This window comes from Camelus dromedarius, chromosome 4, assembly GCF_036321535.1.
Source record: "Camelus dromedarius isolate mCamDro1 chromosome 4, mCamDro1.pat, whole genome shotgun sequence".
In the NCBI taxonomy this organism is placed as follows: domain Eukaryota; kingdom Metazoa; phylum Chordata; class Mammalia; order Artiodactyla; family Camelidae; genus Camelus; species Camelus dromedarius.
Genome location: NC_087439.1, coordinates 97,694,917 through 97,717,367, shown reverse-complemented (window position 1 = coordinate 97,717,367; position 22,451 = coordinate 97,694,917). Strand labels below are relative to the sequence as shown.

General features: G+C 56.8%; 1 protein-coding gene across 20 annotated transcripts in view; it reads left to right on the top strand.

Moving 5' to 3' along the window:
* The window catches only part of KIF1A (kinesin family member 1A), an 83,679-nt gene that overhangs the window by 8,951 nt on the left and 52,277 nt on the right, over nucleotides 1-22,451 (top strand). For 19 of the 20 annotated variants that reach the window (XM_064485362.1, XM_064485361.1, XM_064485354.1 and 16 more), the window contains exons 2-7: nucleotides 13,050-13,217; nucleotides 18,059-18,135; nucleotides 19,189-19,368; nucleotides 20,071-20,136; nucleotides 20,540-20,718; nucleotides 21,695-21,806. In XM_064485362.1, the coding sequence (XP_064341432.1) occupies nucleotides 13,112-13,217; nucleotides 18,059-18,135; nucleotides 19,189-19,368; nucleotides 20,071-20,136; nucleotides 20,540-20,718; nucleotides 21,695-21,806 (720 nt within the window). In that variant the 5' untranslated portion in view covers nucleotides 13,050-13,111. Of the gene's footprint in view, nucleotides 1-13,049; nucleotides 13,218-18,058; nucleotides 18,136-19,188; nucleotides 19,369-20,070; nucleotides 20,137-20,539; nucleotides 20,719-21,694; nucleotides 21,807-22,451 lie in introns of those variants that run through there. The other variant, XM_031452584.2, reaches the window with a different exon arrangement.

Below are 22,451 nucleotides of genomic sequence, written 5' to 3'. Positions count from 1 at the left end.
CGGTTTCTGGGTCCCTTCTGTCACAGTGGCGTTACGTACCTGTCCCAAGCACCTCGTGCTCGTTGCTGTAGTTTTATATCGAGGTTTGGTATCCGTGGGCCGTGCTGCCTTCTCCCTCTTTGTTTCCTTAAGCTGGTTCTTGGCATTTGTGGTGTCTTACTCGTCCATGTAAAACTTCAGAAGCAGTTTGTCCAGTTTCATTAAAAAAACTGGTTTGTGATTGCATTTGAAATTACATTGAATGTTTTGATTCATTTGGGTGAAAATAAACATTTTTAAGACACTGAAATTTCTTTTTTCATGAGCAGATTATAATTCTTCATTTATTTGGATTTTTCTATAATATTTTCGTAAAGTGTAAAATTTTTCTTCGTGAAAGTTGTACGCATCCTTTGTGACATTTCTTCCTATAAAAGTACTTTATACTTTGACAGTCTCTTCAGCAAATGGTGTTGGGAAAACTGGACAGAAGCATGTAAATCAATGAAGCTAGAACACTCCCTTACACCATACACAAAAATAAACTCAGAATGGATCAAAGACTTAAACATAAGACAAGATACAGTAAACCTCCTAGAAGAAAATATAGGCAAAACATTATCTGACATACATCTCAAAAAGATTCTCCTAGGGAAGTCTACTCAAGCAATAGAAATAAAAGCAAGAATAAACAAGTGGGACCTAATGAAAATTGCACAGCAGAGGAAACCATAAGCAAAACAAAACAACAACCTACAGAATGGGAGAAAATTTTTGCATATGAAACCGACAAAGCCTTGATCTCCAGAATATATAAGCAGCTCATACGACTTAATAAGAGACAACCAAACAACCCAATCCAAAGATCGGCAAAAGACCTAAACAAGCAATTCTCCAAGGAAGACATACAACTGATCAATGGGCACATGAAAAAATGCTCAGTATCACTAATTATCAGAGAAATGCAAATCAAAACTGCAATGAGGTATCACCTCACACCAGTCAGAATGGCCATCATTCAAAAATCCACAAATGACAAATGCTGGAGGGGCTGCGGAGAAAAGGGAACCCTCCTACACTGCTGGTGGGAATGCAGTTTGGTGCAGCCACTGTGGAAAACAGTATTGAGATTCCTCAAAAGACTAGGAATAGACTTACCATATGACCCAGGAATCCCGCTCCTGGTCATATATCCAGAAGGAACCCTATGTTCATAACAGCACTATTTACAATAGCCAAGACATGGAAACAGCCTAAATGTCCAGTGACAGATGACTGGATAAAGAAGAAGTGGTATATTTACACAATGGAATACTATTCAGCCATAAAAACGACAACATAATGCCATTTGCAGCAACATGGATGTCCTTGGGGAATGTCATTCTAAGTGAAGTAAGCCAGAAAGAGAAAGAAAAATACCATATGAGATCACTCATATGTGGAATCTAAAAAAAAAGAACATAAATACAAAACAGAAACAGACTCACAGACATAGAATACAAACTTGTGGTTGCCCAGGGGGTGGGGGATGGGAAGGGACAGGCTGTGAATTCAAAATTTGTAGATACTGACAGGCATATGCAGAATAGATAAACAAGATTATACTGTACAGCACAGGGAAATATATACAAGGTCTTGTGGTAGCTCACAGTGAAAAGAAATGTGACAATGAATATAGTAAGTATGTTCATGTATAACTGAAAAATTGTGCTCTACACTGGAATTTGACACAACATTGTAAAATGACTATAACTCAATAAAAAATGTTTTAAAAGAAGTACTTTATGCTTTTGGATATTTTAAAAATAGCACCTTAAAAATAACTTTTAAACTCTTGGTCTCTAGCACACTGAGTGATTGGTTTCTAGCAACTTGGCTGAACCTTCCCACTAATTCAAGTAATTTGTCTGCAGAGCCTCTTGCTTTCTGTGTAGAAAGCAGACAGTCTGCAAATAATGACAGTTTGGTTTATTCTTTTCCAACCTACATCTTGTCACTATTTTTCCTTTTTCCCGCCTTATCACTCTGGCAAGTTCTGCTGCAGTATCAAGGAAAAGTGGTAGCAGGCAACTGGAGCCCACTCCTGAATTTAAAGAAAATCCTCCTAAAACTTCACCATTAAGTGCGATGTTTGGGTGGGTTTTAAGCAGGTCTCTATTATGAGATTAAGGAGGTTTTCTTTTATCCTCATATTGCCAAGAGTTTTATAATAAACAGGCTTTAAAAATTCTTGACTGCATCTTCAGTTTTCGTGGAGGACCTCGTCTTGCCTCCTCCTCCTCTGACGTGGTGTGTGGGGAGTTGCACTGATAGACAGCCTAATGTGAAGCCATACATCGATCGCCACGTTGGTATTTCTGGAGTAAGTCTACTGTATTCTCCTTTTTATTATTCTTTTTTTCTGCTGGACCTTCTTGCTGATGTTTTGGACTTTTGCATCTATGTTCATCAGTGAAATCGGTTTATAATCTTCATTTCTTCACATGTTCTTTGTCTAATTTGATGCCAACGTCATTTTAGCCTCAACCAGCGCTGAGTGAGTCGGGGAATAACCCCCCTCCCTTGGATTCCCTGCCTTTTTCCTGTTCTCTTAGAGTCTGAGTAAGATTGGAAATACCTGTTTTTTGTGTGTATGGTGGAATCATGTACAAAGCGTGTCTGAGTCTGCTGCTTTTTGGGGGTAGATTTTTAAACTATTGAATCAATTCTTTGATGATTGTAGGAAAATCCAAGTTCCTACTGACAAACGTTTTTCCTGGTTCTAGGTCATCTTTTCCTGCTTCTTGGCATGAGTAGTAGTTTTTTTTTAAGTTGGATTCTAGATGTGTCTGAATTGTGCTTTCTTCCTATAAGGAAGGTTGGGCTTTGCTTTGGCAGGCAATTAAATTACACGAGGACTAACTTGATCCTTCAAGTTTTGATTTTTAAGCTTCTCTAGAGTTACTCTAGGACGGTCTACTCTAGGGCAGATGTCACTTTGGGGACAGTTAAGCTCACAGCAAAATGTGATTTCTCTGGGGTCTCTGTTGAAGGTCCGGGGCCGGGGTGGAGGGGTCAGGGAGCAGACGGTACTCTGGTTGGTGGGAACGCAGATGTCTTCTCACTGGGGATCACTAGTCTCCTTTGCCTGGACCAGCCGGGCGAGGACTGGTAGTCTGCGGACTCACGGGGACCCCTGTGCAAATTTCCGGAGCTCTGTGACTGAGCAAGCCTTTCCTATCCAGAACTCTGACCCACAGATTCCATCTGCTTCAACCCGCCTAAACTCTGACCTTAATCTCCTCAGCTCGTCAGAGTTGCTGAGCTGCGTGGGTCCACCTCGCCATACCCGAGGTCTGTAAGTGCCTGCAGGCGGACCTGGAGGAGGTTGCGGGGCTCCCCGCCGGGTGTCTCCCTTCTCTCAGCGCTCACGCCCTGCACGGCCTGTCGTGCTGTGTCTGAACAGTTATTTTCATGTATTTTGTCCCGTTTGCTGGCTGTTGTTTACAGTGGGAGGTTGTGTACTGTCCCTGGACTCCCCGCCGGCTGGACGCGGGGGTGCTGTAAATCTTGCCGGCGGTGTTTTCGTGATCATCTACTGCTAAGGCTACTTACATCTGTATCGTGATTTCTTCTTTTGTGTGTTAGTTATTTAGGAGTTTATTTTTCAAATTCCTAAACATATGGGTATTTAATGATCTTTTATTAATTTTTAATTTAACTGTGTTCAAATTACGTGATTCATTTGACACGAAGTCTTTGAAATTTATTAGGAGTTGCTTTGTGCCTGTTACCTGGTAAAATAATGTAAATGGTGCCCATGTGTTGGAGAAGGATGTGCTGCTTTAATCCCTGAGGGCGAGAGCGCACATTGCTCAGTTCGTGAGTGCTGCCTTGTCCAAGTCCCCCGCGCCCTTGTCGCCGCCCGCCGCGTGGCCCGTCCTCAGGGAGGGCGTTAGAGCTCCGGCCCCGGTAAGCTGCTGGAGTGTGCCGCCTTGCGTGGCTTTTAACCTTGGCTTTATGGCTTCATCATTTTGTCCTCCTGTGACCATTCTGGGCAATTTTTTCTGACATATTTTCTAGCTCATTAATTCTCTGTTCAGCTCCATTTAATTTACTGATTAACATGTCTGCTGAGCTTTAAAATGTAAAGGACTGCACTGTTACTTCTGGGAGTTCTGTGTGGTTCTCACCCCCTGTATCCTACCCCGTTATTTCCCGTCCCTGCTTAGTTCTGTAAACGTTTCAAACACACTTATTTTATGATCTGTTTCTGGCCGTTGCACCAGCTGAAGTCCTCCTTCAGAGGCTCTAATTCTGGTTTTCTTTTCTTTCCTTTTTTTTTTTTGGTATATGCTGATTTGACACATCTGAACCAAAGCATTCACAACACTTGGTATACTTTGAAGAGAGTCATGCACTCTAGGCTTGGACTTAACCACAGCACAAGCAGAACAGGTAAAACTGCATGAAGCCTTAAAGTACACCCACAACGTGCGTTATTTCAATATTCGTTCATTCACACGTTAGACTGCACACCGTTAGTTTTCTTTTTCTTTTTCTTTCATTGTTTTATTCGGGCAGGACTCATTCATTCTTTAAGAGCACAGACTGACTGGCTATTTGGACCCTTTGCACTTCGACTGTTCTTAAGAATAGGACACATTGTTTTGGATTACTAGCTGAGAATTCCATGGATTCACTCTTGGATGCAGGAGATGAGAAAACATTTAATTCACAACTTTTATATTAACCATTGTACTAAAAATAAAGCTCACACAGGGAAACCAAGCCGCTTTCTTCTCCTTTCCCTTCCTGACGCTGGCTCACGGTGCCCCGTGTCTCTAGCGCTGGGTAATACTTCACCGTGAGCTCATGTGTGACTCGTCTTCACCTGTGGGAATGTTGGGGCCCGAGGGGAGGGAGCTGCACCCAAGGTGGATCTGTATTTGCTTTTGCAGGGTGCTTTGGGTGCAAACATCTGAGACCGTCTCTGAGCTAATTTCCCAACCTTGGGCTTCGCTCATCCTGCAGGCATTGTGAGCCTGAAACCCAGACCTGCATGAGGGCAGGTCTGTGGCCTCAGATTCTCAGAAGCACAGGCTTTTTTGCCATGTGGAGCTGAGAGCCATTCAGACTAATTCCCAAGTCCCTTTGATGGCAGGTGGCTGTTCCCAGCCTTCCACTCCGTTGGGGCTCTGTCTTTGCAGGATCTGACTTTGTGTGTGTTTGAGGCTGTGCCTCCCATCCCCCACTCAGCAGGTGGAACCCAATTCTCTGCCTTTCAGGTGTCGGCACACGCCTGCAGCTCCCTCCTGAGTGGGCTTATGCGGTGGGCTCCCACTTTAATTTCAGCTCCTCCTTCCTCTTTTTCCTCCTTCTCAGAGCTCTCTTCTTCTGACACTCCTTGCTTATCCCAAATTTCTAGGTGAGTTCTAACAAGAAGGTATCTCGCGCATCCTATTCCCAGAAATGGGAGCTGCTATTCCCCTCCCCTCCCCATCCATTGAGCAATGTCAGTTTTCATGATATTGAAAGCACAGAAGAGAAGGAACAGGCATCGCATTTTGGAAGATGAGCAGAACCCACGTGGTAGCCGACAGCAGAGTCAGGGAAGCCGAATGCAAGGCGGGAAGCTGGGAAGCCGCCCAGGGACGTCCCCATGAGGCACAGGAGCTGGGCCCCCAGCCTTCCCGGGGAGAAGGTCCAAAGCCGGCTTGAGAAGCAGTCAGACTCCCCAGGCTTCTCCCCACCAGCTCCTTCCCCGCCTTTCTTCCTTTCTAACCCTTCTTCCTCCTTGATCTCACCCATTCCCATGACTCAGAGAGTCAGTGCTCACAAGCGACAGACTCATTTTTCCTGCCCCAACCCCTCTGCACATGCACACGACCAGCCACCGCCTGGCCTTCTCCACGCCGCCCTGCTGATGCTGGGGTGACTGGGGAGCAAGACGACAGCCCTGCTCTGTGCAGCCTCCGCTGCTGCTTCACCCACCCCGGTCCTTCTCGAGGCAGCCCTTCCAGTCCCGGAGGCCTGGCCCGCAAGCCGCAGCAGCCCTGGGGGACGCAGGGGTCGGGTCGTCTGCTGTGAAGGTGCCCTGCCCCGCCCCCGTGATTTGAAGCTACACGCCCCCCCTGTGCTTGCTGTGCGGGCGGCCCCCACAGCTCCGGTACACTGTGCCCTCAGTGTTGCTCCCTTCCCCGTGTTTGCTACTAGCCAGTGAGGTTTGTTCCTTCGACTCGTGGGGTGTTAGAATCGTACTGCTTTATGTCCAAACATTTGGGGGGGGGTGGCTGGAGGGTTTTTGATTGCTTGCTTTTTGGTATCGATTTACAGCTTCATTCTCCTGTGGGCGGAGGACATATGCCTCATGATTTTGATTTTACATTGAGATTCATTAGAACTTGCTTTGTGACCAGCACATGGCTAATTTTAGCGGATGTTCCACGTGCACTTTTAAAGGGTGAACATGAGTAGCTGACAGAATAAGCAAACCAAAAGATTTTATCTTTTTATTTTCCGCCACTCTGTCTTTTTATTTAAAGTTGTCTCTTGTCAACAGAGTGTAATTTAAAAAAAAAACCTGTTCTGGCAACTATGATACTTGACTTGCAGGATTTAGTCCACAAAACTGATGTGGGCATTTATCTGGGGTCTGAAGGTTCCGGTCTCCATTTGACTTACCTTTTTTGTTCTGTTTTTCCGCCTTTACCGCCTTCTATTGGATTAATACAAATATGAATTTTTTCCCATTTTTCTTGCTATGAACTTTTTAGTTATGCATTCCTTTTCTGCTATTGTAACAATTACTTTAGCAATTGAGACGTGTCTTTGACAATCCAACATAAACGACTGCTTTTCCACGGATGTGGTGACGCTGAAGCCTTGGGACCTCGTCTTCTGACTCCCATCATTTCTGTTGAGAAGGCAGTTGTCAGTCCTGCTTTTGTCCCTCTGAAGGTTGTATGTCTTTTTTTCTGGCCGCCTTTAAGATTTCCTTCTCCATCCTTGCTTGGCAGTCTCACTACTGTGTGTCTCGGTGTGGTTTTGTTTGAGGCCCTGCTTTGTGTTTGCAAAGCTTCTTGAGTCTGGATGGATGGACTGTAGCAATTTTAGACAATTAATGGTCTTTATCTTTTGAAGTGTTGCTTCCCTCCCATTCTGTTTCTTCTTTTAAATTTCAGTCACATGCATGTTAGACCACTGCACTGTGTCCTGTGTTTCCCTGACGCTGATTTTCATGGTTTCTTCTGTTTGTTTCCTCTGTTCATTAACTTTCTGTTGACCTGCTCTCCAGTTCATGGATGCTATCTTCAGCTGCGTCTAATCTCTTGTGTTCTTACTTTCAGTTATGGTGTTTTCAGTTCTAGAATTTCCATTTGATTCTTTTTTGTAACTTCAAGTCCTCTTGCAAAATGTTCCGTTTTCCCGTTTATCTTCTCCATCCTTTCCCTCTTGAGTGTATAAGTCGTGCTTAGTTTAAAGTTCTTGTTTGATGACTTCTGGATCATGTGCAGGTCTGTTTCTTTTTATTCTTTGTGTTTTTCTTTACCTTTCTTTCCCAGGTGGTTCTGAGTCACATGGCCCTGTCTCTTTTCACGACTTGTAACTTTTGAGACGTGGCCGCTGAGAGCAGCTGCGAGACTCCGGCCGGCTCAGGTGTTCTGCTCCAGGCAGGCGGAGGGAGGGCGTCCGTCACCCAGTCAGGGACCAGGGCAGTATTGCAGGTCGGAAGGCGAATCCTGCCTGTGGTTGTGTCCCGCCCTTCCAGTCTGTGCCTCTCGGGGCTTTCAGGTCAGAGCCTGGTGCGGCTGCAGAGGGGCCTCCTCCCTGCGGACCCTGTGCTCTGGCTCTGTCTCCGTGGCACCTGAGACCCCGGAAGACTTCTCTTTGATTTCCAGGGGCCCCTGCTGGAGTTTTTAAACTTGCACCCCTCATATGGTCAGACTTGGGCACACGTCTTTAAGGGGAGAATGCACCATTTGTTTGGCTTCGTTCCCTGCTGCTTTCTCTGGGACCTCGGCCTCCCAGCTTCGTTCCCCTCTGCCGCGGCCTTGGGCCGGGACCGGGGTGCTAACGTCCTGGGCCTGGCAGCCCGTGCCTGCAGCCTCGGCCTGCCGGTCTGCACGGCTTCAGATTTAATAATCGTGTCCAGCTCCTCCGGGTTGTGTGTGGCGGGAGGGAGCAACACCCTCCGCTGAAGGGAGCCGCTTTCTGCCACCTGGACGCACAGGTGCTCCTTCGTGTTTCATGCTCAGCGTTAGCGCATCGCTGCTCCCCGCGGTCATGAGCGGCGTCTCCAGCGTGTCCTCGTAACGCTTTCAAAGATGAGGTCCAGCCGCTTTTCAGCCTGGGACGGCCAGTTGTCGCCCCCAAGCCCTCCAGGGCTGCTCCGCCGCCTGCAGGGCCGGTCTGTGCGTGTGTCCGCCTGTCTGGCCGTCCCTTCTGTTGGGCTCTTCCCCATGTCTGTCCTGGACCTGGGAGACGGTGGCGGCTTCACAGCAAATGCGAGAGCTGCTGGGGAGGCTCTTTGTTCTTATCCTTCAAAACTCCCTTCCAAACACTCGCCAGCTTTCGCCGAAAATCCTGCTGGGATACTTTGCTTATTGGAGTTGCACTGAATTAACATAGCTGAATTTGGGGATAGCGGGCAGTTGTGCAATATCAAATCGGAATGTCTTTCATAGGGATTTTCTTCGTTTCTAACTATTACCAGTTCAGCACCTGGGATTGCTTGCTCAAAGGGTACAGCCTTTATTTTTAAGCCATAAGGTCTGATGCTAAGTGCTTGCTAGAACTCTCATTCCGATTTGCATTCTCATCAGGAATTCATGACCCTTTCCAGCCAGAATGTCCTAAGACTTTTCTCAATTTCAAAAGCGCAAAGATTTTCGAGCACAAGGGAACATGGATTCTCAGAGAGGTGCGCCGTCCAGACCCACCTGCTGGTCATTCATGGGTGTAAGAAGTTGAAACAGTGCTGGAAACAACACTCTGCTGTGTAGATGAGGGTGCACACTGGGGCTTCTGGGGGCTGTGAGGTGTAGCTGAGCGTGATTCCAGCCCCTGAATTCTGCTCCCCATCCCCCTGGGCTTTGCTCATGTCCTGAACTTGTGGGCCTTCAGTCGCTGGCTGGTCGGCTCTTCCCTCTCTCCCTGTAGCCCCAGGAAGAGCTGTGTTGCCTGAGGGGACAGTCTGCCCTGGGTCCAGCCTGCTCTGGGGATTCTGAGTGAGGAACTGGCCCTGGGCAGGGCCTGTGACTGCAGAGTGTTGACCCCAGCCTGGCCGTGCCTTCCTCTCCATCTGCAGAGAGGCCCCAGGTCTCTGCCCTCTCCTGCTCTTGGTCTTGGGGTCCACACCCGGAGGTCCCTGCCCCCTCCTGGAAGAGGGTGTTTGGCCAGGTTTTCCTGAGGGTGGCAGTCACAGGTGGGATGGCAGAGGCAGAAGAGTCCCTTTTCAGAAGTGGAGATGCCATGGCGCCTCCACGTGGAAGGGTCTCAGAGACCTCCCGCAGCCTCCGTGCTGCTGGCTGCCTCGGTGGCAGGAGGAGATCACGCTGCTCCCGGTCGCGGCCGCCAGCCAGAGCCCAGGTGGAGGGTGCGTGTGGACATCCTACTTTAGAACGTCCCGGATGGGCTGGTGACATGAGGGCCAGGCTCGACGAGGGTCTTGTTTTCATTCACAGAGAGAGCCCGGCTTACTGCTGCGTCTGTCGCTGATGAGGACCCACGTGCGGCTCTGGGTCAGGGTGTCGGGGCTGATGGCTGGGCTGGGGCTCGGAGTGTGAGTCTGAGGGCGGTTTGGAGGCTAGGCTGGGCGCCCAGCTCGGGGCTGGCCCGCTAGGGTCCCAACCCGCAATGGTCCCTGATGGCCCGGGGCTGCCCTTCCCTCTTCCTTCTGTGCCGCTGGGTCTGCCTGCGCCTCAGCCCTGGGGCTGGGGAGCCCCTGGGGCTCAAGGTACTCCGGGAGGAGCCAAAACCCCTCTGAAGAGGCCCAGCTTCAGGGACACACCTGACGGCTCTTCCCTGTGGAGACAAACGCTTGAGGAGTGTTCTGTTCCGGGGACCCCCAGACACCCCCAGACGGGCCCCGCGGGGACGTGGGCCTGTGGGTGGGAAGGTACCTCTTAGTAGACCCCCACCCCTGCTGGGCAGGGTCAGGAGGGCTCTGCCTCTGTAGGTCTCAAGTCGTAGGTCATAGGTCGGCCGTGGAAGCTCAGGCAGTGTGTCACCCGGTCTTCAGCGGTGGCAGCTTTGGTGGGAACAAGGCTCTCCATGCCGTTTCCATTCCTGCCAGGTGGGGTGGAGGCCCCAGCACCAGGTACCTTCCCCTACACTCAGCTCCCGAGTGACCCCCCTCGGGGCCGAGGCGGCACGCACAGGCCTCCCCGCCCCGGCCTTCCCAGGGCTCCCCAGGCCACGGCCCTGCCCTCATCTTGGCTCATGGGGGGCTGACCACAGCCCGCTGTCCTGGATGGAGCGCACTTGTCCTCACTGGAAACTGCCTGGAGCTGGGTTGGGAGAGGGCTGGGATCCTGTGCTCCGTCCTGCCCCGAGGCAGGGAGAGGGCTGCCACCAACAAGTGCGCCTGCCCCCTCAGCCGGCCCCTCTCCCCAGGGCCCCTCTCCCGGGAGCCTGGGAGCTGTAGGGTAGGCAGATGGATGCCCAGGGGCCACACCCTGCAAGGGGAAGGATGGGGTGTCATGTGGGCCCCTCCTTGCCCTACACAGGCCTGGCTTATGCCCGAGTCCCCACCTCCTTGGCTGGGACCCCCCCCCACAGGGAAGCTGACTCCCTCCTGCTCACCCTCCCGTCTCCTGGGCACAGCTCTGTCTGCTCCCCTCCGGCCTGTGGGCTTCCAGCCCAGGGAGGGACGGCCCTCCTGAGTGGGCACAGGCTTGGCTAGGAGCCCGCCTGGCCGGCGTCCTCAGGGGGAGCTGCCTCCTCGTGTGGGCATGACCTTCAGGTGGACGTGAAGGTCAGCTCCACACCCACACCCAAGAGGCTGCAGAGTGGGCCTGCAGAGCTGCGGCCACACCTTGGGTCCACCTCCCCAGCGGCAGTTCCCCTTCGTTTTTTCCCCTTTTGCTTGTTCTTAAAATTTTGCCAGGGTGACACCTGGAGATGAGGTGTCCCAGTCCATCGGGGCTGGCCCCCCCACAGCCGACAGCCCCCAGCTCTGCCCACGTCTCCTCTGCGCCCTCCCCTGAACCACTGCTGCCCCTCCGGTTCTGTTTCTCTGAATCCGTTTGGATCCCCGTAGTGACACAGTCAGCTTTTGCCCACCGCCGCGCCACCCACGACCCCACTGCACACGACGCCTTCCCCTGCTTCCCGCCACGTTGCCTCTGCGCTTGGGTAGCACTTTGCGTTCACACCGCGGCTCCCAGGACGGCCCTCTGCTGTTGTTTTCTCTCTTGTAGGACATTTTATCAGAATAGATGACAGATCAGGCCTGTCACTAACACCTCATCAAACCCTTTCACGGGCGCTTCTCTGTGTGGCGCGGCCACCTCCAGCCTTGCAGCCCCGTCCTCTCTCCGGGTGGGTGTCCATTGTTTCCGGCGGGGGTGTCCTCCTCCAGGCAGCCCAGGGGCCTCCTGGGACCTCTCCCCCATCCTCTGGGCTGGATCCCAGGCCTTCCCCACCCACGGCCCGTTTAATCCCCCGCGTGCTGGAGCCCGGGGTCTGGCACCTTCCGGAGTCTTCCCGGGTCTTCTGTCCACCCTCACACTCGGCTGTAGTTTGGCTGAGCTTGGAATTCTAGGAAGAGTGTCAGCGCAGCTCAGCAGTCTGAAGGCGCCTCTTCAGCTGATGTCCATGGGACACTGAGGCCCTTCTGATTCTCCATCTCTCGTGGTCTGCCTTCCTCTCTGGAAGCTGCTGGGACCTCCCCTTTAGCCCCAAGTTTCTGAGATTTCACAGTTTGCTGCGATGTGCGACCTTTTACAGTAGGTGGGCCAGCTGCACCCTTTGAATTTGGAAACCCGTGGCCACGAGTGCCAGGAAGCTCTCCTGAATTACTTCTTTAAAGGTGTCTTTTCGTTGACCTGCAAATTTTATTTCTCTCCTCCTCCTCTCATGGAAAATTACTTAGTTGTATCCCCAACTTTTTAATTTACTCTTAAAGATTGTTTTCATATTCTTAATTTCTGAGAACTCTTCCTTATTCATTAAATGGTCCTTTTAAAAGTAGCAACCTTCACTTGTTCACAGGTAACTTTTCCTTCTGAGGATACTAATTACAAGGTATTTAAATCTTTTCCTTTTCTTCCTACTTGGCGTTTTTCTGTTGTGTGCCTCTTCTGTTTGTTTTGGTTTCTGTATTTCTTGCTAGAGGAGATGGTCCTGCCCATCAAGGAACCCTGCCCTCCTCTGACAGCCTGCATCAGGGAGTCTGTGGGCTGGCTCCCTCTGCGGCCCCTGTGTCGGGGAGTCTGCGGGCTGGCTCCCCCTGCAGCCTGCCTGCCGTTTGGCGGTTTGGCCCGGGTCCCTGGCCTGCAGACCCATCACCTAGGTCTCTATGTTTGTCTGCACATGACACGCTGTTCTGTGTGTGTCTCTTTTCTATTAAGGAAAAGTCTCCTCTTTGTAAGGGCACCGGTCACGTTGGGTTAGGGTCCACCAGCTCAGTGTGGCCTCATCTGAACCAGTCACATCTGCGAGGCCCCTGTCTCCAAATAAGGCCACGTTCGACACCTTGGGGCTAGGACTCCAGCTCGTGCATGTCAGGGCTTGTGACTTAACCCGTCGCAGGGCCTCCCTGGGCTAGCATCCCACAAAAGGCTGTCTGCTCCCCACCCCGTCTCTGGCCTTCAGAGGCGCCTGGGGTGCCTGGGTCCCAGGAGCAGGCTGCCTGCTTCTCGCCGGGCTCCTGCTTTCCCAGGCCCCACTCACCCCGCTGGCTTTCTGTCCTACAGTTCGTGGCGTTGCTCTCCCACAGCTGCTCCGCTCTGTGCCTCTCCTGGGGGGCAGGTGTTCTGAGCAGGTGTCTTTGCGGGGTTGCAGGGGAAGGGGTTCCATTGCAACCAGAAACAGCTGCTCTGCCTTTTCTGAGTATCTTTCTAATTCACGTCTCTCTTTTCCCCAAGGTGTCTCCCGCACTCGCCGGGGCTCCCACCGCTGCTAGGAGTGACCCACGCAGGCCGCAGAGATGGCCGGGGCCTCCGTGAAGGTGGCTGTGCGCGTCCGCCCCTTCAATTCCCGTGAGATGAGCCGCGACTCCAAGTGTATCATCCAGATGTCAGGAAGCACCACCAGTGAGTGTTGGCTGCGGTGGGGTGGGTGGGGTGGGTGGGGCTGCCCGTCCCCGGGGCCGTGGCCCTGGGCCTCCCCTCCAGGCGCAGCGGCTGCCTGCCTCGGGGTCCCTTCTCGTCCACATGGGGCGTTGGTTTCGGGGCTGCTGTAACAAACGACCACAAACTGGGCAGCTTCAAACAGAAACGTACTCTCGCACAGCTGTGGACACGAGTCCAAACTCAAGGTGTGATGGGGCTGCGTCCCCTGAGGTCCTGCCTCTGGCGGCTCCTGGTGGTGGCCTGTCGCTGTGTCACCCAGCCCCCTCGTTATTGGTGGCCTCCCTGCCTGTTTGTCTGTGTCTTTGTGTGGCCGTATAAGGACACCGGCCGTTGGATTTAGGAGCAGCCCTGAACTCACTTCAGTAACTAACTACAGCTTCAAAGACCCTGTTGAATAAGGTCACATTCTGAGGTTCAGGTGGATGTGAGTTCTGGGGACGCTTTTCAACCCAGGACACGAGGCTCCCAGTTTCTCGTCTTGTTTCAGTGCCCTTGGTTTAGAAGCGTTTTCCTTTGTTTGCTCTTTTGTTTTGTTTCTAATTGTAAGTCATCTCAAGCGTTTCTGAGAAGTGGGTGGCCTGGCGCCCACAGAATGAACAGGGAATCGTGAACGAGAGCAGGTCCGGAAGGCAGAGCCCCAGGCCCCTGCAGCACACAGGACCTGGCGGCCGGAGGCGCAGAGAGGACTTAGCCCCGAGCCTCCCTGCTCTTGGGCCGGCCGCCCGCCCCCAGGCCCCGCGGGCTCATGCGCAGCCTGGCCTTCCTGCCTCCAGCCTTCCTACTAAGTCCCGGCCAGCTGGGGCCAGTGTGTGCTCCAGGGAATGGACCACTGTTCTGGACAGTCCACTGGGACCCTTCTGACCTCCTCCCACGCAGACACCGCTGTTTGCTCGCTGCCGTCTTTCCCACAAGGCCCTTGTTGGCCGGCAGCCTCTCTACGGTCTCAAAGCCTAGCTCATCAGAGAAGTCAGCCCCTTTGCCACACTATTCTGGAATGTTCCGGGCTCCAAATTGAAAGAGACCAGGCATGGGGGACCGCAGAAAGGAGCTTGAGTGTAGCCAGGAGAGAGTGATGCGGTTCTGCTAGAGAAATGACTGAAGATGCGTGGTGTCAGAGGGGGTCCCTGGAGGCTGGTGGGGCCCTGGTCAGCAAGGGTGCCGGGGGCCTGTGGTCACTGGCCGGCTCCAGGCTTCGATGCCCTTGGTGCTCCCTGCCAGCGCCGTGCAGGGGCAGCTCGCCGGCTTGAGCTGCCTGTCCCTGGGGGCTGCCACGGGGGTCGTGTTGGGCTCCCCACTCGCAGGGGTTGCCTGGTCTCATCTGCTGCCCCGAGCCCCAGAGGGGCGGAGCTGGCCCCCGCAGGGAGGAGAAGGTGGGGGTCCCTTCACTGTCAGAGCGAACGTTCCTGAGGCCCAGCCTGCACCAGGCCCCACTCCTGGCAGGGGGCCAAGGAGCAGGACAGCGTCCTCACTGCCCCCAGGGATGACGCTCCAGTGGGGACGCGGAGGAGGAAGTAGACAGGCCGGTGGCAGGGGTCGTGCCTCGCGGAATCAGGCCGGCGGTGATGGGTGGGCGCTTGTTGGGGGTGCGGGGTGTGCGAGCCAAGTCAGAGCAGCGGGGAGCTGCCCCAGCCATCAGAGAGGGTGCGGCCGAGCGTCCTCGCTGACGGGTAGTGAGGGCGGACAGGAGCCCGACTCTGAGCGAACTCCCCCGAAACCCCTGACCTGATGTTTCGGTGTCTGTTTCAGCGAGGCCACCTCCTAAATCCTGCAGGTGTTGGGCAGTGGCCTCGTTCCCCACCCGCCCGTGACTCTGTGCCAGTTTCCGTGGTGTAAATACTGCCCCCGTGGCCAGTTTCAAGCCACGAGGGGTTTAACCACAACCCGCAGAGCTCCTCCGCGCTGAACCACGAGCTCCGGGAGGAGCCAGGACGGCTCCTGGGCTCTTGGGCCTCAGACCCTGAGAAGCGGCTTTTCCTGTTCAGCCCCTTTCTGCTGCTCCCGCCTCCTGTCCAGCTGGCGCCCCCGTGGCTCTCATCTTTGTCCCCTGTGCTCCTGCAGAGCCGGGCCGCTCGCCCAGAGACGGGTGAGGGCACAGAGCTGTCCAGTGAGCAGGCCTGAGTCCCCCACTCAGCAGCCCGGGGTCCCGTCCCCTCTCCTCAGACCCACAAAAGGGAGAGACCCGCGAGCTGAGGTGGCTGCCTGTCCAGCCTCTGCCCAGGCAGCTTGCTCTGGGGAGGCCTTGGAAGCACTGGTGGAGAGCAGGCCTGGGGTGGACTCTGGGGAAGGCCATACCCCTCTGCAGCTCAGAACCCCCAGGGCCAGGGGTCCCAGCCACACCCGGGACCCTGCTCGAGGGGAGGGGGCAGGTGACAGCAGATCCTGAGGGTCAGGGCAGCTCTGCCTGGCAGTCCCCGCGGCGGGCTCTCCTTGTGGTCCACTCCCCGCTCACAGACCCTCGCTGTTGCCCAGTACCCCTTCAGCACGTCCGAGCCCTGGCCCTGGGGGGGCTCCCACCTCAGGGAGCTCACGGTCCACACAGCGTGTAGGGCAAACGCCCCCAACCCGGACACTGTCAGAGCGAGGTCGGCGCCTGGGCTGGGCAGGTGTCCTGGCTGACAACGGTGAGAGGCTGGATGGGGCGGGGCCGGGCCTGTCTGGACCCCGGGCCGCGGGGCAGGGAGCAGGAGGCGTGGTGCACGGGGGGGCGCTGGCAGGGCGAGCTGTCTGAGGCTGGGCCCAGGCCGCGATGTGCAGGCAGCACTGTGATTGTTGTCTCCACGGCGCCGGCATGATCTGCTCTCGGTTTCCGACGGCCGTGTCCCCGGTCCCAGCAGGAGCTGAACCCGGGCAGTCAGGTCTCCTCTCAGCCTGGCTCCTGGAGGCAGCATGGACACGACCCCTTCTGGGCTCCAAAGAAAGGGCTGCGCTGGTCAGTCACCTGCTCCCTGCTGCTGGCTTCCCAAGGGTGCCGTGTCCCCCAGAACTCCTCAAGCCTGGGGTCTGGGGCCCCAAGCGGGGTCAGCCCCAGGGACGAGGCTCCTAGGGACAGCTGTGCTGTGAGTAGGGTGTTTAGCCAGGGCAAACAACGAGGAGCCCGCCCGCAAACTGCGGGGCCCGGGCGGCTGTGGAAGCTTGGCTGGGCCGCTGGGGCTTAGCTCCCCCGGCACCACAGCAGAGCCCCGTGGCCCTGGCGGCTTAGACGCTGGTCTGGAGGGTGGAAGCACGAGATCAGGGTGTCGCAGGGCTGGCTCCTCCTGAGGTCGGGGCTGAGAAGCCCCTCTGCCTGTCTCCAGCCTCCAGTGGTTTGACGGCAACACTCGGTGTCCCTTGGCTTGTTTGCAGAAGCCCCTCCCCAGTCTCTGCCTCCGTCCTCACAGGGCCGTCTCCCCATGTGGGTAGGCGTCTGTGTTAAATTCCCTCTTTTATAAGGACATCAGTCCTGGTGGATTAGGGCCCATCTTAGTCCAGTGTGACCTCATCCTTACCAGTTACATCTGCAGGGAGCCAGGCTCCAAATAAGGTCACATTCTGATGTCTTTGGGGTTCGGACTCCAATGTGTGAATTTTGGCGGGGTGTAATTCAACCCACAGCAAGGGTGGGCTTGTTCTCTTGGTGGGAGCTGCAGGCCGTCCTGGACACATGCTGATGGGGCAGGGGTGTGGGGTCCTGGAGGCTGAGCCTGGGAAGACGAGGCCCCCAGCCCCCTGCGGCTGAGGAAAGCCAGTTCAAGGGGCGGGCAGACACGGCCTTTGCCTCCAGGTATGGGGGTGCTGGCGCGAGGGTCTGGGCTGCTCAGGTGGGACGGCATGGTGAGGAGTGGCCTCCCACGTGGCCTGGAGCCCTTAGTGCTGGGCCGACCCCACTCCCGGTGGACGTGAAAACCCAGAGAGGCTTCTGCCCCCAGCCAGCTCCTGGAGTCCTGTGTCAACACAGACACCGGGGGTGCAGACAGTGTCCTGGAGGGCAGTCTGATGGGGCAGTGGCTTTCTGCCCAGCCACCAAGGACACGCTGCCTGCTGGGTCTACGCCTCGCAAGCCATGACCTGTCCAGGGCCAGGAGACACTGGGGTGCTGCAGTCTTGGGGGATCCTGGGACACCCCCTGGCAGTGGGCAAGGCAGCATTGCGAGTCCAAGTCTTCGTTCTTCCTTTGATGACCTGACGTTTCGAGAGCACCGCTTCCGGCCAGCAGAGGTGTAGCTGGGAGTGGGAGGTGCGGGGAGGGACAGATCTATGCAGAGGACCGTCCCTGGAGCCCCTGAGAGCAGACCCAGCCGGGACCTGCAGGTGCACCAGCAGGAGGAGGAATACGCTGGGTGGTGTCCCTGCAGAGGGACAGTCAGCACGCCCCGGGCACCCGGGCCAGCACACGGGTGTGGTGTGCGGAGACCGGGCTGTGACTGTGACGGAGTGCTCAGCCTTCTGGGCACTCCTAGGGTGCGTGCATGCAGAGCAGACGCAGATAGACCTGGGTGGGGGGAGGTGAGCAGGGTGTGGACCCGAGGGATGAGGGTGGGCCGCAGGCTCCTGGTCTGACCCAGTGTCTACAGGGACAGCTCCGGGCTGTCTTGGTGGGCAGCAGACAGAGGTGGGCACAGAGATGGCTTGCCTACCTGGAAATGGGGTCCTCGTCCCTTCCCATTGCGGGGACTGGTTTTTCTAGGGCCAGAGGCCTCTGAGCACTCCACCTTCCTGCCTTGGGGTCCCTCTCAGGTGGGCATGTCCAGGGGCAGCCTGTCCCTGCACCGCAGCTCTAACCCCGCACCGCAGCTCTAACCCCTGTGCTCATCCCCCTCCTGCAGCCATCGTGAACCCTAAGCAGCCCAAGGAGACACCAAAAAGCTTCAGCTTCGACTATTCCTACTGGTCACACACCTCCGTAAGTTCAGGACTAGGACCCGGGGGGTGGGCTGCTGCGGTGTGGGTGCTGGCTCAGCCCTGCTCGCTTTGTGGCTCTTGGCCAGTCCCTTGACCTCTCTGAGCTGGGTGAGGGGGCTCAGGGACCCGGGTGGGGGGCAGAGGGCTGAGGCCTGGGGGAGGGGCCTTCTCTCCTGAGAGGCCTTGTGTGTGGAAGGTCGCCCTGAGCTGCAACACGCACTGTCCACAGCTGAGGCAGGGGCCAAGGGGCTGTCAGCTCACTGTGGGCGGTTTCCCAGGGTCCGAGCCATACGTCCATTTGCTTGCCAGCTTCTCCTCCCCCAGACATCCCAAACTCACCTGCCCACCTGGCGCCAGCCCCTGCGCGCCCTCCACTACACCTGGGAGCCTGGGAGGCCTCCGCCATCCAGCCCACACCCCGTCCTGCCCATCCCCCAGCCTCCTGAACCCTGAAGGTGTCCAGGCCCCCTGCCCCAGGGCCAGGGCCCACTGTAGGTCATATGTCTGAGTGCCTGGCCCCAGAGCAGCCCCAGGGCTCCCCATGTCACCTCCCTGTCCAGCCCCTCCTCCTCCTATCCCCAGAGTAATCCCGGGCGCATCTAAAGTAACCGGCTGTCTTCAGGACCGTGTCCATGCACTACGGCCTGGCTCCCTGAGCCCCTGGGCCCCTGGGCCCTGCCACCTCTCCTACCCCACCTCATCACTCCCACGCTGCCACACTGAGCCTTGATTTTGAGCACCGTGTCATGTGCTCCCACCTCTGAGCCCTCACATATGCTGTTCCCTCTGCAGAAATGTCCTTCTTTCCACCCTGTCCCACCCTGGCCCGGCCAGATCCCCCCACTCTTCCCTCCAGAAGTGGCCCACCACCCCCTCAGGGTTATCTCCGTTTTCCAGGTCACCTGTGAGTGGTGGGCGGGGCAGGCGTCCCTCCCCACTGTGCTGGCCCTGGTGCCCCAGGCCCTGGGCGTCATGTGGGTGCTCAGTGAGCAGGGTGGGCTGAGGCGTCTGCAAGCCCAGTCTCTGGCAGCCACACCCCCTCCTTGTCCTGCAGCCGGAAGACATCAACTACGCCTCGCAGAAGCAGGTGTACCGGGACATCGGTGAGGAGATGCTGCAGCACGCCTTCGAGGGCTACAACGTCTGCATCTTCGCCTACGGGCAGACCGGGGCCGGCAAGTCCTACACCATGATGGGCAAGCAGGAGAAGGACCAGCAGGGCATCATCCCGCAGGCACGCGGGTTGGGGCCGGGCAGGGCCGGGCGAGGCGGGGCCTAGCGGGGCCGGTGGCCTGAGGCCTGTGAGCGCAGCGCCTGCTGGGCCCCAGGAGAGCAGCCTTGGAGAGCAGGGGCCGGAGGGGAGGGTGGGGGCAGGGCCGGAGGGGCAGCGAGGGGCAGACCGGCTGTGAAAAGGCTGGAGACCCAGATCTGGGGGTGGCTAGCTGCAGGAGGGCCCGGCCCTGGGCGGTGCCCACAGCGGTCACATCCATAAGACAAGGTACTGGGGCAGTCCTTCCCGGGGAGGGCCGTGAGGACTGGTGGCCCGCTGAGGGATGCCTCGGTAACTGCTTGGATCGCAGCCCCCCGGGTGGGTCTCCAAATCTGAGCCGGTCAGTACTTGACCTGGTCAGGACAGGGAGGGTGCCAGGTGGTCTGCAGCACGGTAGGCCCTCCACCTCATGCAGAGAAGTGTGAGGGGCAGACGGTCCGTAGGAGAGAGTCGGACATCAGCCAAAGGGGAGGTTCTCCCTGAGTTAACCAGAAGACAGGGACTCCTTGGCTGCAGGCCTCTCAGTGCCTTTAAGATGGACTGGGATGGGGTGAGAGGGGCCCGGGAGAGCATGTCCAGCCTGGGTTGCAGGCTGCCCACAGCACCTTGAGGGCGGAGCTCCGGGAACAGCCCCGCCCAGAGTTTGTGTGTCCTCTGTCCCCACAGCTCTGCGAGGACCTGTTCTCCCGCATCAATGACACCACCAATGACAACATGTCCTACTCCGTGGAGGTAGGGCTCTCCTTGCGTCCAGCCCTGGGAGTGTGGCTCTACTGATTTAAAGTCAGCCCCCGAGGATCCACGGGTCTGTGCCCGTGGTTTGTCACTCACTCATGGACGAGGCAGACACGCGGTGCGGGGGGCGGTTCTCTGCTCCGTGATGTTTAGTGAGCAGCTTCTCTGCTCCGAGCTGCATAGCTGGGCTGTGCTGTGGGCAAGGTGGCCCTGGTGTGACCGCGTCGGGTGAGCCCCGGCATGGCGGTGGGTAGGACAAAGCCAGGCAGGCAGGGGTGGGCTGACACCCCCAACGTACGCGTTCACCCAGGGGCCATGGCCCCACCGGCGGCTGGGAGCCCGTGGTGTGCCCGCTGCTCCCTCCACTTCCGGGGTCCCTCATGTCACCTCTGCCCTGCAGGTCAGCTACATGGAGATTTACTGCGAGCGTGTCCGTGACCTCCTGAACCCCAAGAACAAGGGCAACCTGCGTGTGAGGGAGCACCCGCTGCTGGGGCCCTACGTGGAGGACCTCTCCAAGCTGGCAGTCACCTCCTACAATGACATCCAGGACCTCATGGACTCGGGGAACAAGGCCCGGTGCGTGCGGGGTGACACGCCCACCCTCCCCCACGCGCAGTTGCTCGTCTCTCTGAGGGAGGCCCTGTCCTTAGGGCCCCTGGTGGTCTCCCCATGGGGTGGGGGCCTTATGGGCCTAAGATCATTCATCTCCATGGGGTCTGCTCCTCCCGGGGGTTCAGGCACCCTGGGGTGATGGTGGCTGCCCTGAGTGGGACCACACTGTGAGGACAACCTTGTCTGCTCCGAGGGCAGAGGGCCCTCTGGGCAGGGTACGGGGCTGGGGGCATGGGGGGTCATCTGCAAGGCACTGCCAGCCGTAAGCAATTAGTCTCCATGGCCGTGGTGCCCTTGGCCTCCCTGTCCTGGAGAGTCTGCCCTGGTTGTCACAGCCACAGTCCCCTGTCGGCCACCTGGGGACTCCCGGAGGGTGAGGATCCCCGGGTCAGTCTCCAACACCCTTTACCTTACCAGTGGCCCCATGGGGGTGGGTGCTGTTCTGACAAGGCCCCCCTGTGGAGGCAGCTGTCGCCCAGCCTGTGGGCTCCCGAGGGCTCTGCCCGTCGGTGGCATCAGGACCAGCCACTGGCCTCCACTCAGGCAGCCTGGCCTTGTCCCCAGGGCCACACTAGGATGGGCGGTGGTGCCCCCTTTTCTTTCTGGGGGCCTTTCCACGTCACAGCCAAGGAGCTGTTACTGGGGAGCTGGCTGAGCAGTGCCTGGACTCTGCTGAGCCCCTGGGAGTGGGGAGAGGGCCCGGTCACAGCGCCCTGAGCACCAGGCTCCAGCTGGAGCCCCGATGGATGTGGTGGACAGACGAGGGGGCCCTGCTCAAACTCTGACAGGAGGCACAGTCGCCACCAGGCCGGACAGGGCTGCCCCTGGAACCCCGGGGAGCTGATTTCTCATGACCTGGTCAGGCGGGCTGGCACCACCAGTGACCCTCACGCCTGACCACAGGACAGTGGGTGACAGAGTGTGGCTTCTGTTCCTCCAGGACAGTGGCGGCCACGAACATGAATGAGACCAGCAGCCGCTCCCACGCCGTCTTCAACATCATCTTCACTCAGAAGCGCCACGATGCAGAGACCAACATCACCGCAGAGAAGGTGGGCCAGGCCCTGGTGGGCAGGGCCCGGGCTGGGGACTGGGTCAGGCTGGTCAGGCGGGACAAGGAGGCCAAGCCGAACACTGGTCCACGAGGCGTGGGCAGCGTCCTCGCATTGGGCGGGGACTGTCCCCTGCCCAGTCTGGGCCTCAGCGAGAGGTTGACCAGGTCTTCACTGCTACCTCGTCTGGGTGTTTGGTGCCACCTGGGCATGGAAGGGGCTGAGCTGAGGGGCTGTGGACCCCCGGATCTGCCTCCTGCCAGGCAGTTTCGGTGGAGACTGGAGGGAGGGGCGGAGGAAGGATGTCTCCAGGGCTACACCACAGGGGAGGCGCCGACGTCTGCAAGCACAAAGGAGAGGTTGTGTTGAGGGGGAGCCACCCGCCCGCTGCCCGAGCCCCAGGTGCCTTTCCCCTGCACCTCTGCCTGGTCAGCAGACCCGGGCAGGGTGTCGTCCGCTGGGGCCTTTATCCAGACGCCTGTCTGTGGGCGCTGGGAAGGGGCAGCAGGGCGGGCGCCGAGGCTTCCTGTCCCTCCACCACGCTGACCCTAGACGTGGTGTTTTCTCCGATGGACCCTCGCCCCTGCCCTGCCCTCCAGGCCCACTCCTGGGGGACCTCAGCTGCCTCCTGTGGGCAGGGCTTTC